At 43.1% G+C, this 17,123-nt stretch overlaps 1 protein-coding gene across 5 annotated transcripts in view; it reads left to right on the plus strand.

The window, feature by feature from the left end:
- TENM2 (teneurin transmembrane protein 2) overlaps positions 1–17,123 on the plus strand; it is a 2,740,530-nt gene that overhangs the window by 738,541 nt on the left and 1,984,866 nt on the right. For all 5 annotated transcript variants that reach the window (XM_085617838.1, XM_085617837.1, XM_085617839.1 and 2 more), the window contains one exon: positions 12,510–12,785. In XM_085617838.1, the coding sequence (XP_085473964.1) occupies positions 12,510–12,785 (276 nt within the window). The remainder of the gene's footprint in view (positions 1–12,509; positions 12,786–17,123) is intronic.

Consider the following 17,123-nt stretch of genomic DNA (forward strand, 5'->3'; position numbering starts at 1 on the left):
ATGAAAACAGAGGGCTGGGGAAGGGGGCAGGGCGGGAGCAGCAAAATGACTATGGAGGTCAGGCAGGATGGGCACTAGAAACAAGACACACCATGGAGAGCAACAGTGAGACTATGATGGCATACACACTGACCATGGAGGGAAGGTGGGAGGGGGTCAGGGGCAGCTAGCTGACCACACAGGGAAGGTGGGAGGGGCCATGGCAGCAAAGAAGACAGTGCATGGCAAGCGGGAGGGTTAGTGGCAGCACAATGGCTATGATGGGCAAGAAGGAGGGTGCAGGGGCATGCACAAAGGACCATGGAGGATCGAAGGGAGGGTCAGGACCTGGGCACAGACAAGAGAGTTAGGGGTAAGGGTCCTCACAACAGACCGCGTGGGGCAGGCAGGAGGAGCAGTTTCAGCACAACAGACCAGGGAGGGCAGAAGGGTGTGGCAGTAAAATGGACCATGGAGGACAGGAGGAAGGGGATAGGGGCATGGCATGTGGACAGGCAGGGTGGAGGTGGCAGGGACAGGTTACAGTCATCTGACAATGCTAGGCAGGTGGGAGGGGAGTGGCAGCTCAACAGAGCACTCAGAGAAGATAGGAGTGGCAGGTCCATGGAACATGGTGGGCAAAAAGGATGGAGCAGGGGCATGCACAAAGACATCGGAGGGCAGGGGGAAGGAGAATAGGGGCAGCAAGCTAAGCACAGAGGCTAAGCAGGAGGTCAATGATGGGCCATAGAATTGGGCAATGGAGGGCAGGATTAGTGGACTGGAACATCATGCTAAATGGAGGGCAGTGGCAGCACATCAGACCATGCATGGCAGGAGGGAGGAGGCTAGTCCCTGAATTCAGACAACAGAGGATAGGGAGGAGGTGGATGGGGCAGCAAGCTAACTGTTCAGAGAAGGTGGGTATTAGGTACTTGATTGTTTTTAAAATGTGTGTCTGTGAGAACTACTCAAAATATGAACAAGTATGCAGCATAATCTCAATTTTATTCAGGAAGAAGAGGACGTTTGTGACTGTGACTCCGGGCTCACTTGGCAGAAACACCCCCTGACCCTCCACCCCCATCGCAAAATGTAATGCCTGTGAAAAGGGTAGGTGGACGCAGTGTTATATAGAACATAGTCCTGAGAGCACGATTGAAAATGAAAACTAGATATAGTATATGGTATGAACTATGCACCAAAAAGTGTGACATAAGATGAACCAGGGCGTGAAATATAATATGCAATACATTGTGCGCAATGACAGATTCATTGGAGAGCGCGAGATAGCACAGGCACTAGCGTGTGCTATGCGATATGCACCTTGGAGTGTAATATGCACAGGGCAGTGTTGTGTAACCTAACTAGTCTCTAAAGTTGTAATATAAAATATGTGCTGGGGAGTGTAACGTTGCATATGCACTGTGACAAAGATATGGATCCCAGATTGTAATATGTATGGCATAGCGCTGTGCATTATAACATAGGCATCGAGGAATGCACGTTAGATGGGGCAATATAACCCGTTCGAAGGAAAGTGTGGCATGACATATTCACTGGGTGGTGTTACAGTGCACATGGGCTAGAGAGTGTCATAGCATATGCACTAGCTGGTGGAATACAACACAGAGGTGTGTGGCACTCGGCGGGCACTGGTGGGTGTAACACAGCATTGGGCTCAGCCAGGAGCATGCTGTGACTCTCAAGTGAGGTTTGTCTCCTTTCCAGAGAGTGAAATAAAAAGTATTACACATCCGGCGGTGGATGTGTGTTTTATTAACCATGAGGGGGGTTTCTTGCATAGTTTGGTCGAATTTTTGTCGAATCCCCTTTGAATGGCTTGGTGTGCATGTGTATTAAATGTGCCCGTCAATAGCTACCCATGTTTGTATAAATAAACAACAAGGGTGTCTACTTGGAGAGTACCCACCGGTGGGGGCGCCGGGATTAGGCACGGTAGGGTGTCAGACACGTCAGAGCTTCAATAGCGGTGTAAATACATTCCACGTGGATTCATTGTATGCATAGTCGCCTTTTAATGAATATCACGCAAATCGTCATGGTGATAGGTATATACAGTTTGTCCAGCATGTCCTAGGTGTTTCTATAAATAGATATTTTTTAAAAAAAATAAAAAACAAAGGCCGGGGGATGGGGTCTCCAGGGCCATAAGTGGCCTGAGGAGGGGGGCAACGCAGCCCCCTCCTAAAGAATTAAAAAATAAAAAAGGCAATGACCCGGGGGTTGGGTCCCTGGGGCCGATTAAGGCCCTGGGAGGGGGGCCACGCGGCCCCCTTCCAAATTAATTTTTTTCAACAACAAAAATTAGGGTGCAGTCCCTGGGGGTCGGGGTCCCCAGGGCCAATAAATTAGAAAAAGAAGGGGGGCCACACAGCCCTCCTTCTTAAAAAAATAAAATAAATAAAAGACCGGCATCGCGCTGGAGGCCACGCCCCCTCCTTGCAGCACACTGCAAACGCACCCCCTGGCCAGTTGTAAGTTGGGGAATTAATTCCCCATCAATACTGAGGGTCCCTGAGGGCCAACTAGCCCAACAGGTATCTCCAATATGCGCCAGGGAGCTGCGTTGCAGACAGGTGTTCTGAAGCCACGCCCCTTTTTACACCTCTATGCAACGCAGCTCTGTGGCACTTACTGGAGGTACCTAGTGGGCTAGTTTGACCCTAGGGACCCTTAGGATTCAAGGGGACTTAATCTCTCAACTTAGAACGGCCACAGGGCGCGTTTACACAGTGGTGAAGGGAGGGGACGGGGCCTGAGGTGACGTGTGCAAACACACCCTGTGGCGCATTTTAAGTTGGGGAAATATTTCCCTTTCAATCCTGAGGGACACTGGGGGCCAACTAGCCCACCAGGTGCTTCCAGTAAGCGCCACTGCTCTGCGTTGCAGAGAGGTGGTGCAGGCCATGCCCATTTTTACACCGCTCTGCAATGGCGCTTACTGGATGTACCTAGTGGTCTATTTTGCCCCTAGGGACCCTCAGGATTCAAGGGGACCTAATCTCCCAACTAAAAATGGCCACAGGGCATGTTTACACAGTGGTGAAGGGAGGGGACGGGGCCTGAGTTAACATGTGCAAACACGCCCAGTGGCGCGTTTTAAGTTGGGGAAATAATTTCCCTTCAATCCTGAGGGACCCTGGGGGCCAACTAGCCCATCAGGTGCTTCCAGTGAGCGCCACTGCGCTGTGTTTCAGAGAGGTGGTCTAGGCCGTGCCCCTTTTTACATCTCTCTGCAACGCAGCTCTGTGGCACTTACTGGAGGTACCTAGTGGTCTAGTTGGACCCTAGGGACCCTCAGGATTCAAGGGGACCTAATCTCCCAACTAAAAACGGACACAGGGCATGTTTACACAGTGGTGAAGGGAGGGGACAGGGCCTGAGTTAACGTGTGCAAACACGCCCTGTGGCACGTTTTAAGTTGGGGAAATAATTTCCCTTCAATCCTGAGGGACCCTGGGGGCCAACTAGCCCATCAGGTGCTTCCAGTAAGCGCCACTGCGCTGTGTTTCAGAGAGGTGGTCTAGGCCGTGCCCCTTTTTACATCTCTCTGCAAAGCAGCTCTGTGGCACTTACTGGAGGTACCTAGTGGTCTAGTTGGACCCTAGGGACCCTCAGGATTCAAGGGGACTTAATCTCCCAACTTAAAACGGCCACAGGGCGTGTTTACACAGTGGGGAAGTCAGGGGACGGGGCCCGAGGTGACGTGTGCAAACACGCCCTGTGGCGCGTTTTAAGAGGTAGTTTTAATCCCCTGCTCTATTATATACTAGGGGCTTACAGAGGAGGTTATGCTAATCACAGGGGGACCCCAACGCATAGTGTTCCCTAGTGTATATAGGTGTTTTCACTGTATTCTGAGTGTCTTTTAACATAGCACTGGCTCTAGGACTGGTTAGTCAGACTCACCAGTATCCGTCTGAAAAAGTTGAGGGTATAGGATGATTTTGCAACAAGGCTTCTTTCTGCTCTTCTGTTTGTTCTTTCTGCACGTTATTCTTCTTCCTGCACTTTTCTTCGTCTTTGAGGACTTCTGTTGCTTCTTTCTGCATTTTTTTTTTCTTTCTGTGCGTTTTTTCTTCTTTCTTCACATGTCCTATCTCTGTAGGCATAGTTAGAAATTAGCATTTAAAAAACCTTTGAAATTCACTGAAAAAACCATAGGTTTCAGGCACGTTATAGTTAGGAATTAGCATTTAAAAAACCTTAGAAATTCACTGAAAAAAACATATGTTTCAGGGGCTTTATAGTTAGCTGGACTTTTCACTCGTACAAAACCATTGAAATTACCCCGTTATAGTTAGTTCAGCCAACTATAACTCGCGCGCCCACAATGCACTGCTGATGACGTCACATATTACATCACTCATGACATGGTCAGTGACATCACTGATGACATCACTGATGACATCACTGATTACATCATCCTCGTGATAGAGTGGCTGACCTCCTCTCCTCCTAATATAACCTTTGATACACACATTCAAAAATAGAAACTAAAAGCTTCAAAACAATGGACATACCAATACAAGTTACAACAACCTATTCAGTAATTCTAAGATCCACATACACATCCACTCATTCACCAACAGTCCTATACAGTCACTCATACATGTACTCACTCATCATATGTACTCATACACCTATACATCCTGTTACACAACGCCACTCATCCATAGAGTTACTCACACACATAGTCACTCATGCTAATAAAGAATCAAACATCCATTTACTTGCATATACAGTTATACACACACCACCACACTTACTTCTACAGAAACTTACACATACTTAGTCTTTTAAACAATCACTTATAGAAACACATACTTATTCATACAGGAACTCTTCCAATCTCTCACTCTCACATATACTCACTTATATACACCAATAGTCACATATACTAGTTTAAAACATATGTAGTTACTCATAAAGACACTATTAAGACAGTCATTCACTCACTAACACACCCATGAACACAACTCATCCACCCATACAGTCCTGCACACATGCTGTCTTCAAAACATACAAACAGTGAGTCACTCATTCATGCGCCTATGCACTACGTAATACCCCCCACCGAACCATTCAGACACTCATACTGATACTCAAAAAAATAATAATAACCTATATAGACACTCATGTAGCTACTCACCAACCCATGCAGCCACTTATACACAAAGTGAGAGACTGATACAGATATTTACATATTTAAACATTACTCACTAAGCCATGTATTCACTAAGATACACTTAATCAGTCAGTTATACAATCAATTTTCAAAAACAAATCATCCATTTAGACACTTATATACCCATTTATTCTTCCATCGACCTTGAGATATACATATATAAAACATATGTAATTTTCAGAAAAACACACATTCACTGGATGATGTCATCAGAGTCATCAGTGATGTAATTTGAGATGTCATCAGTGATGTCATGAGTGATGTCACTGACCATGTCATGAGTGATGTAATATGTGACGTCATCAGCAGTGCATTGCGGGCGCGTGAGTTAGCTGAACTAACTATAACGGGGGAATTTCAATGGTTTTGTACGAGTGAACAGTCCAGCTAACTATAACGCACCTGAAACATATGTTTTTTTCAGTGAATTTCTAAGGTTTTTTAAATGCTAATTCCTAACTATAACGTGCCTGAAACCTATGTTTTTTTCAGTGAATATATATATATATATAGAGATATATATATATATATACACATACATACATACATACACTCTCCCCAACCTCGTCCGGAATTTGAAATCCTCAAGCCTGACACTGCGCTTCCAGTATTCCAGGCAAGTTCATATTTGTTTTATTACAGGGCTGTAACGCGTTTCGGCAGGATCCCCTGCCTTGTTCACACAGCGAGCAATCACACTGCAATTACTTTCATGTCGTTTGGAAAAACAAACTGTCACATGATATCATGGACATAGACAACATACTTAAAAAGACACATACTGGGTTCTCTTATTGTGTGAATTACATTTCAACTTTTGACCATCTGTGTTTTTTTGTATTTTTCGCACACACATTGATCGTCATCATACCTTTTTGAACTTTATTATTACAATATTTAATTTTCCAAATTTGTATTTTCTCATTTTTTTAAATCTATCTTTATTATTATATTTCGTTAGTTTATGTGTGTATTATTTTTAATTTTTGTTTTAACAAATGTTATACTTTATGTGCAAATAAGTGAAATTCCCTTTTGCCCAAAACCGCAGGTGTCAAAGTTTATCAATGATGTGCCTCATCTTAAAGCCCCTTGTCGTATGTATCTCTGTATGAATTTCTTCCTTGGTAGTTCCCATAAAGTGCGAGTGCAGTTACCTCATATCTTGCACATAATGTGCAAGTGCTCTAGCTACCATCTACGGGGGTGAGTCAAAATCAGACACCCCATCCATTAAGCAGAGGAATTTGGGTTATAAATCTAGTCTGTTATTTTAGGCTAACCCTGGCTAAATTGCCTCTTAGTGTGCCATTACGCACTGAGGGTACAGAGATGCTCCTTCGTTTAGATCTTTCAGCTACCCACCATATTCAAACTTAATGTCTATTCTAAATAGGGATTTCAAGTTTCAGTCTCATGACTATCAAAGTGCATGTGCCTTTGTGCAAATTCGTCTTTATGTATATATTATAAAGACTTTGCACTTACCCGTGGGGCATGCATGGTAAAGACCTTTGTTAAGGAAGCCTGGTAATGGTATTGCTTGGTAATGGCCGCGTTGTAAAAGCTGTTTCCCTTCACTACTGGTCGATCTACCCCAGGCTACGCATATACTGGGAACTCGGTGTGATATCATGTTCACCCTAACAAATCTAAATAAATCAATTGTCGCATTGCACATTAAACAGCAGAGCACAATAAATAGCAACCTAGTGTCACATGTTACGTTCCAGAAGCAGGTGGGACACAAGGAGCCTTCCATCTTGCTTCTCATAATTGTGCTCTAAGCAAATGCACAGGAGAACTGTATCCAAACAATTGTTTTATCGGAGTGGCAGTCAAGGCAAGTTTGAGATCATTAGAAACATATCCTTTACACAGAGCACATAGTCATCATGCTGTCGCCGCTGCAGAGGTTGAAGTACCTGAAGCCAACACTAAAAAGTCAAGCAAACTTTGTAAAAAGAGGAATTTCCTTACAATTGTCCTCAACCCTCTTGCGCACAGAGAGATTCATATTCAGTTCTCAAGTCAAAGCGTATTCTCAGAATAACTTAAAAGGCTGTATGAACTTGCAATACCTAAACACAATTAATAAAAAAAAAGTTTATGTATGACACAAAGAAAGGATAGAAGGCAGGGTCCAGTCTAAATCCAAGACGCATTGTTAAAGCATCAGTTAGTGTTCTGCCAGTGCTTACCACGTGCTGGCCAGGCCCGGACTGGCTGTAGCGGGCATCGGGCAATCCCCCGGTGCACTGCACGGGTGGGGGCCGGTTTTGGGCCCCTGGGGGCCGATTTTTTTACAGGGCCGTTTTTGCAATATAGCTGCAAAATCAGCCCTGTAACAGAATCGGCCGGAAACCGGCAAAGAGCTCGGCACCACCCCCAACCCCCCTCGGGGGGGAGGGGGGGGGGCGGCCGAGCACTTTGCCAGAGCCGGTTTTGGTTCCCAGTCCGGCCCTGGTGCTGGCTCCCAGATTCAAGAACGTCTGGGCTGGTGAGTAATCACTGGATGTGCAAACTAAACTCTTCAATCCCTTACATGTTTCCATGTGGAGGGTAGAAGGCCAGGTCCAATTCCGAAGGGTGCTCCAAGCACAACTGCTTCTAAGAGCTTTGAAGCTGCCGGGCTGTAAGGCACTCATCCTCGGTATCGTAGCGAGGGTGTCATGGGCCTTAGTGCAAGGAAGGAAAACGACCCTCCCCCTCCCCCCCCCTCCCCCCCCTCTGATGTCTGGATTGTAAAATATAACAATAGTCTGGGTTGGACGAGCTTGTCAGGCCTCTCTGCCCCCCTGCCACTGAGTGTGTTGCCCTAATGAAAGATACGCCTCATCCATTCATAGGCTCGTGCTGTGACTTGTGCAATACGATGCCAGATGTGTGCTTAAAGGAAAGCATACCTAATAATATGTTCAGTGGCATTAGTATGATGCTTCGATGCATATGGCCCACAAAGACAACCCTTTCACTATCGGACGTGTAAGTCTTTAGAACTTCGTACTTCTAAGTGTATTTTGTTTAATATGAAAACGAACTAAATGGGAATGTGTGCTACGTAAAAGCAAGAATGTTGTACTTGATTTCGCTTGGACGCTGCTTTGACATAAACACACGGATGTCAAACATCGTTTTACGTCTGGACCTACCTGCATTTACTGTAGAGCTGTAAAAGTATTAATTGCTTCGAAAGTACCCAAGTATTGTAGGGGTTTATCACTCTACAATGCTCATACATCCTACCTTTACAGCTCAAGAACACATAACCAATGTGTGCTATCAGACGTGTCCCTGCACTTGACATTGCAACACAACGCTGCTTGCCTTTGCCATGCCAAAGCCTTAGCAGTGCTGAAATGAATTCAGTTGGAAGTTAGAAGGAGACGTTCGCAGTCGTAGCCTGGGCCATAACAGTTCAATACGGTGTTACACTTAAGAACCAACATGGGACAGTGGGCAGAGGGAGCGAACTTGTCAAAGTTCAGGACTGAACGCTCTAAAGTCTCCAAGTCTCCTGGGGGAGGTGGGGATTCAGCAGTGTCTCCCTGGACGGGATCTATGACTCATTATGTCAATCAAGCCCCACTTCAGACGGAAATAAAGAGATTTGTATCTCAAAGCTGTGCATAAGGACTTCTCATCTTTTCATTTCATATTTATGAGCGGTTTACTTTGAAGTGTTTATCAGGCAATACACAGAAACATGAGAGAGCATAGCCTGGAACCATGTTCAAGTGTCTAATCTGGTAAGTGCTTACTGAGCAAGCCAGTGCATCAGAGGAAGCAAATCAAAGGAGAGAACAATAACAAATCAGACTTTCTTGAGCTTTTATTGGATAATTTTACAGTCCAGCAAATGATCAACATATTACCTATATTATTTTGTAATAATTGTCGCCGGCAGGATGGAAAAGCCAGCCACCGCAGGACACCAGCATGGAAGTCAAGATTCCGAGTAGAAAGTAAAAGCTGCTTTGCAAAAAAATCTAAAATGGATGCCACTCGTTTCTTGACACCAGACTGCACAGGGATCAGAGGTGTTGGCATATTTAACTGAGCTTGTGGGTATCTGAGTGCTGACGCTGGCACAAGTGTCTTTCTATCTCTCTCTGGCTTTTGTGTGCAAGGTCCTTGCCCTGCTTTGCAAGAAGGAAGAATTTCATTTAAATACACCAATGATTGTTTAGAAACTAATGAATGTTGACAACCTAAGGCACAAAAAGGGAGACCGCGGATTGCGTCCTGCGGGTTCTGCATGGTGGTGATTTTTGATTGGCAGCTCTTACACAGTGTACATTTGAGGTATGTAGCTATCTATGCAGACCCAAGCTGGCAGCCCAAAGCAATCGCAGCTCATGTTTATTTATTTATTCAGTTTGTATATAGCGCAAAGATGACCCCGTAGGGCATGTCAGAGCAATGAAAGGAAAGTAAGAGCCAGAACACATTTAGATGAAATTGAGTGAAGAAAAACATATATTAACACTGTTTTCGAATCATGGAGCATGATCTGGAGAATTTTTTTTTTTTTAGACCAGTGCAGCCCATACTTTTTAGAATCGCAACCCACTTTTTAGTATGACAGACTTTCACGACCAACCTACCTTTAATGGACATGAGGCGTGTGATTTGTTAATGTAACTAAAGCACAGTGTGGAGGTGAATTGTCATTTGTGGACAGCACATTGCTCATTGAAATGGTCACTACATTTGCACAGACATGCAGTTTTACTGATCAAACAATATTGCAGACAAATAATGTGTGGAAATCAGGTTTCAGTGAATATTTATCATTTGTCTATCACCAAGTATAGTGTCTTGAATTGTTCTGATCGTATTAAAATCTTAGTTTGTGTCAGAATTTCAAAAACTGTGCCTCATTTTTGCTTTCCTGACTGTTGAATGTGTACAGTGAACTTAAAGCTCACTTACATTTTGTTGTGTCAAGAACACTTTGTATCCTACAGTCTTTCCTTTCACACATCATGTACCAGAGATGATGACATCATTCACTTTCTTTTCTTTCTCTGACTGCAAAGTGAGAGGAATTTGTAAACACCAGTGTTCATTTAAAAAAACAGCAAAAGACATAGCCTGACATGTGACCTCGTCTTTGGAGTGCAGCAAATATGACAGGATAAATACTGAATTTAAGGCATCTTAATTTATTGTTTTGACTTTTCTCGACCCGGCAACCCACAATTTGGGAAACCCTGATTTAGACAACATTACCTAGCATAACAAAAGACTAAAATATATTTACAAAATGAAATCGAGAAAAAACTTCAAGAAACAAGATTCAAGAAAACTATGCATGCTTGTTTAGCAATTTTTAATAATGTACTAAGACAAGAGTCTTGTTGTTCACTTGACTAATGGCTTAGCTAATGATTGTGTCACTCAAACATATTTTCTAGATCTGTAAAATGTGTTTGTGTTCAATTCATTCATAATATTTTCTGTTTTAGATGTTGTTTGTTTGCAAATCCGCAGTACTGTGTTTTCATAAATATAATCAATTATATGAAAATGATGTCAGTGGCATAGCAAAGAAATAAAAAACTTGGTTTGCCAGGAAATCAGCATTTGCACTGACTGAAAAATAAAAACATAAAAAGTGCCCCCATCGATCTTAGATGACATATATGCTGTAGGGCAATTCGCAATAAAAAAAAGACCTCACATTATTTGTTCAAATGTAAGTATTACTTTGCAATGAAATCAGTGCCAGAATGGATGAAATTATAAGTGCGGCTAGGCTCAACGAGTAACACATTTTCTGAAGACAAATGTTTGATCAGCAGGTGATGAGTTAGAATCCCAGAAAGACCAACTCGGCGTTCGAGCCTTGAGTACATTGAGAGCCATGAAACTGAGTAATACCACACGTGTTTTTTACAGTGCTTAGAAGTTGCAGTACTGAGGTATGAATGACCAATTAAAAACACGTTGTTCTTATAATTATTTTTATTCAGTAGTCCCAATAGTAGACTTATTTTATGTTCTTAACATCATTTATACAAGTTTGTACTTTTACTTTCGACATCATGTAGAAACAGCCTCTTCCGTGTTTCAGAGTAATAAAGGGTGCATAACATTCCAGGCGCTATTGCCATTTACACAAACTATCCGGTCCGTTTTTGCACACTTGCTATTCATTTTGCAGCCTGTTATGATAAAAACATGAAAAACATTTGTTTGCTTCTTATCTTTAACTTAGGATCAACGGTATTTTCCCTCTCTCATTCACGACTTTGTCAAGGACAATATGAACATGCAAAAATCGGAAATGAGAGTTTTACACTCACCTCATAAAGAATTCAAAGTGAAAAAGCAGCCACAAAACCATTTGCACCAAATATTTCTCTAGGCTCCTAATTTGGAGCTAGGCAGTTTGAGTATGCATATTAGTCCTTCAAGTGTGTAAGGCCATGCTTAGTGAACCCTGTGCATCTTTGCTGTAGATGTTATTTAACCATTTTGGACCCTATAAGATCAGGTTGAGAGCCCAGTGAAGCAGGCTGCAAACAAAATATCTGGCTGCCCTTTGATGTCACATGCTGTGCCTCTGAATGTTCGCTTACTGGCAGAACATATACTCCAGTGGTTAAATCTGTGCAGTCAGATCAAATCATATCACACAAGCATGCCTGCGGGCTGGTTGGAAAGATCCCTGCCTAACGGTACTGTGAATGTAAATAAAGCTTCAAAAAGTTGTGTCACACTCCATTGGCTCATTTCGCTCATTTGACTTAGGGGCTGGCCTAGAGTTTGGCGATGAGGTATTCTGTCAAAACATGACGGCTATCCAGTCCTCAGTATTACAAGTGCCACAGGCTGTAATCAGGGCAGGACCGGCCGTAGCGGGCACCAGGTGTTTACCCGGTGGGCCGGAAGGGTGGGGGCTGGTTTTGGACCAATGTGGGGCGTTTTTTCAGCAGTGCTGCACTATAGGCCCCCTGTACGTAAAGAAGCAGCAGTGTTTCCCGCCAGCACCCCGTCCTCCTCGCGGCCAGGCAAATTCCATTACCTGGGATGGTTTGCGTCTCCAATGGCTGTAATGCACTTTTAATATGGTTGACGGGACATCCGCTACTTTTGCGATTGAGTATTCCATCCACCAAACTCTAAATATGGGCTTTAGCATGGTTATTTATTTATTTTTTTCTTTTGGTGCACTAGAACCTTGCTCTGTGTATGAAAGATAACATTACATTTTTAGCATGACCACAATCCATTAGGGTAGAGCACAACTTAGATCTAAGGTCCATATTAAATTAGATCTCAAATTGTTATCTTTTTACTGTCGCCCTAGGAACTAACTTCACCCTGGCAGAATTAGGCATCTGTGAGCCATCCCCCCATCGAAGTGGCTACTGTTCGGATATAGGAATACTTCATCCTGGCTACTCCCTGAGCACGGGGTCTGATGCCGACTCAGATGCAGAGGGAGGAATGTCTCCGGATCACGCTATAAGATTGTGGGGGCGAGGGATAAAATCCAGGCGAAGCTCCGGTCTGTCGAGCCGTGAAAACTCCGCCCTGACCCTCACCGACTCTGACAATGACAATAAGTCTGACGATGAAAATGGTAGGCCTATTTCTTATCTGCATGTCATACTGTGAAAGGTACGACGGTCATATAAAGTACTTGTTGTCCAAGTCTTTTGTCTTAACTACAAAGAAGAAACTATGAAAGCAGAGAGTACATATTTTCACGTTTTTAACATAATGATTTTCTTTTTGCAGCAAACTGTTTTTATAGAGAAATCAAATCGCTAAGGAATATGTATGAATGTCTGAATCATTCAGCTCTATCATTTTAAGCATGTGCTCCTATTTTTCAAATTTTGGTTCCATGTCATTTGGCCCTTCTCACTTTCCATACACCAAGGAATCTATTCACAAAAGTATGCAAGACTATGATTCAGACAGGTTTATGTGATTTTATTTGACTTATGTATTTAGCGCGTGTAGGTATGGAAATGTGTTCAAGTACGTGTGTCGCCAAGGGTTCTCTCTGTTCACCGTGCATTTTTTTTTTAAATGTCCAAATAGCACACAATGTATTAAAGCAAATTTTTGTCATGGAAGACTTTTGTTTCCTAGTAGAATTATTACCTTCACATCCCTCATCCTCATCCCAGTTATCATCATGAGGGGAATCCCATCACCCTGAGACAGGAAACTCTTGGAATAATGCTATAATTAAGCCACTCCCACCAAGCATGGAGCCTTATAAAGATATCCTTCCCTATACTTCTGCTGTTTTTGTCTGCCTCGAACTGAGACGAGGCCTTCGGGGTACAATATCCATTCTGGGCTTGGACTTCCATGGGTTTCTCCAGTGCAATTTCACCTCTGGGCTTGGGAATAGAGGGGTTCTTCATTTAATTGTGATTCTGGGAATGTGATTGGGGATTCCCTGTGTATGTTTTACAATATGTGACAACAGGTTTCAGTTCAGTTCAGTTCAAAATCTTTATTTCGATGGTTAAAAAATCATCATAAAAAGTACATATTAAAAATACAGCAACATACACAGTTATACATATCATCAATATAAAAATAACCATCAGCCGAACTGTTACAATTCATATAGGTGCGAATAGTGAATTAGTCTCTAGTGTTCCTTAATCTCACTGCAGCTTTCAAAAAGCTTATCACTGAACATAAAGTGTACATATCACTTGCTTTTTGGAGAAACAACAAGGCTACCTTTGCATGTCGAAATTTTCCACGTTTTAAAATATCGATTAAAAACATTTGTCTAGGTAAACGGTAAAATGGACACAATAATACAAAATGAAGGGTGTCCTGCGGAGACAAGTTGTCGCAGCCGCAGGCACCCTTCTGCTCAATAGTTGCAGTAAAACCCGATGGATAAGATAAAATATTATGCAACAAATTGAGCCTAAAACGACACATTAAAAATCTATCCTGTTGTTTATGCAACAGGAATAGATATGGTTCCATGCCCCCTGTCTCCTTAACTAGACAATGCGCTACCACTGAACGTTTTAGTGTGAGTGCTTTAGTCTCCCTGAGGGCTTCCATTTTATCCAACAACAATCTTTTAATTTGTGTTTTACTATTTCTTTAAATTAGAGCAAGGGTGCTGAAGAGTATGTGCTGGCCTACAGATTCTAGAGTTGCTTTAACATATTTCAGCCATGGGATTGACATTCCTTTGTCTCTTTGTAGACAGTCATTAAGAATTTCCTTGCTTAGTTCAGCATCCGGGTTTGCCCAGATGCTGAGCCAAGCCAAAACTGGTCTAGTTTTGACCAAATCAGCAATGTATGGGATACCAAGTTCAGAGTGTGCGATTTCAGCTGGTATCGTGTGTGGGATCTTCAGTATTCTGCGAATACATTTATCTGCTTCCATTTGCAGATATTTAACATCCCTGAAGCCCCACACCTCTGCTCCGTATACCGCTTTGGCTATACTTATTGAGTTGTATAAGGTCATTACTTGCTCGGGGGACCAGCAGCCTAATCTTTGTGCGAAATTCAGGATTGCACCACATGACGAAGCTAGTTTAGAGCAGCGTTCCTCCACCAATTTATCAAATTGATTTTTTTGATCAAACAGTAGACCTAAATACGGGAAGGTATTTACTATATCCATGACATGGGTGCCAATATTGAACACTGGTTTTTTAATCGGTTTTTTGCCTGCGATCAACGCAAATGACTTGGTCAGGTTTACAGACAAATCTAATTTTTCCATAAAGTCTACAAAACCATTAATCAATATTTGAAGACTTCGCGGTGTCCGAGCAAGGAGGACCGCGTCATCCGCATATAAGAGGACTGGTATTTGGCGCTTTCCTACCCTGGGACAATCGGCTGCCTTGGCTACGAGGGTTGCCTCTAAGTCATTTATATATAGTGAGAATAGGAAGGGGGCAAGAATGCACCCCTGCCTTACTCCACTTGAACACGGGAAGGTATCAGTTTGTCCCCCCTCCATGCTATAGCGCACCCTCGCCGTAGTGTTCCAGTGCAGCTCTCTCAGAATGTTTATCAATCCCTGATCAATCCCCAACGCAGTCATCATTTCCCAAAGCTTACTTCTGTTCACGTGTCGAAGGCCGCTGCAAGGTCCATAAATCCCATGTAAATGGTCCCATTACTCGCACAAGTATATTTAGCGACCAGTAAGTGTAAATTTAAACATTGATCACTGGTCGATCTTCCCGCTCTAAAACCATACTGGGTGTCAACTATTGTGTGCTGTTCTTCCGTCCAGGCCATTAGACGATTTAAAACCACCCGCCCCAAAATTTTGCCGAAACATCAATTAGTGATATAGGTCTATAACATTGGGGATTGTCCTTATTTCCTTTTTTAAAAATAGGAACTATTAAGGCAGTGGACCATGACCTCGGGAGTCCTGTTTTAATGGCTGCGTTTAGCACTCTCATCAAAATAGGTGCCCACAGATCAACATTACACAAATCTGGGGGAGTGCCATCTGGCCCAGGTGCTTTGTTTGAAGTTAATCCATTAATTGCTTGCGTAATCTCCGTGAGTGTGAAGTCCCGTGCCTCATTCCTGTTGCCAACCCATTCCCCTTCTTGTTTACAGGCCTTGGAATTATTATAGAGCTTCTCAAAGTGGGCTACCCATTGCTGTGGGAGTATATTTGTGCTGACGACTGGTGTGTTACAATCATACAGAGAGGGCCTATTTATAATCTTCCAGAATTCAGTAAAGTCTCTGTTTTCACCAGCCTCTCTTAAATCCGCCCATAATTCCGCTTTTAATGTGGCTTTTCTTTCTAGGATCTTTGTTTTATAAATTTTCCTATGCTTTGCCACTTCCCCAATATCCCTCGGCTTTACCTTTAGGCTTGACTTTAGATTTCTTAGTGCTCGTGCACAGTTTACATCAAACCATCTTGGGTGAGTCATTAATTTTCTGGAGCCTTTTGCCACCAATAGTTCCCCAACGCGTTCCATTAGCTCCCTAAAAGCGGCAACTAAGTCAGCTCCCTCAATGTGGAGGTCTAAACACTCCTCAAGCCACTTTCTCCCCTGTTGCACCAATGCAATATAAAATTCAGGGGCGTTGATTTTTGCCCATTTTAACCGCCTTCCCTGATCGGTTGGATGTAGAATAATATCCAGTTGTTTATTCATTTTAGTATAGTCTTTATACAGTATTTCTATAACCGAAGGGTTATGATCGCTGAAGGCACTCCATTTGGTATTTATCATCCCGATCAGGTGTTTAGCGAAGGTGGATATACAAATATAGTCTATAATAGACGAACATCCCCTTCCTTTAAAAGTCGGTATCAGGGTGCCCTCCGGTTCTGGGATTACCAAGTCAATGGTATGTACTAATGAGTGTCTCCCTAATATTTTTGATATTAGTATACCCTCGACTGTGTGCTCCAAATGTGGGCCCTTTTCAAATGGGCATAGATCCCAATGGGTAGTTACCGGTGTCAAACGTGCGCAAAGATGACAATTTAGGTCCCCCATTAGGAGGACGAATAAATTATCTCCGCCTTTTCTTAGATCAGATTCCTGTTGTAGTCTAAGATCTAATTCTTCCAGCACGGCATTAGTGCCACTTCCCGGGCCGGGGTTATAGAAGTTAAATAATTGTACCCTCAGCCCATGTCCCTGGAAGGTAACTGCTTGCAAGTTATCTGAGGTCCAAGCAGGCACAGTCCATCTCCCCTTCAGGTTAACATCAGCGTATATTAATAGACCTCCCTTTGCTCTACCAGCCCTACTCTCTCGAGCTGGTACAAAGAAGGATTTATACCCCTCTAAATAATAATTATCGGGCTCAACTGCCCATGTCTCCTGCAGGGCTATTATATGGGAATCCCTTAATTGATTCCTCCATTCTGTATTGCTTATTTTCCCAGCAAGGCCTGCAATATTCCAGGATGTTATTTTCACTAT

The sequence above is a fragment of the Triturus cristatus genome, chromosome 7 (assembly GCF_964204655.1).
Source record: "Triturus cristatus chromosome 7, aTriCri1.1, whole genome shotgun sequence".
Classification (NCBI taxonomy): domain Eukaryota; kingdom Metazoa; phylum Chordata; class Amphibia; order Caudata; family Salamandridae; genus Triturus; species Triturus cristatus.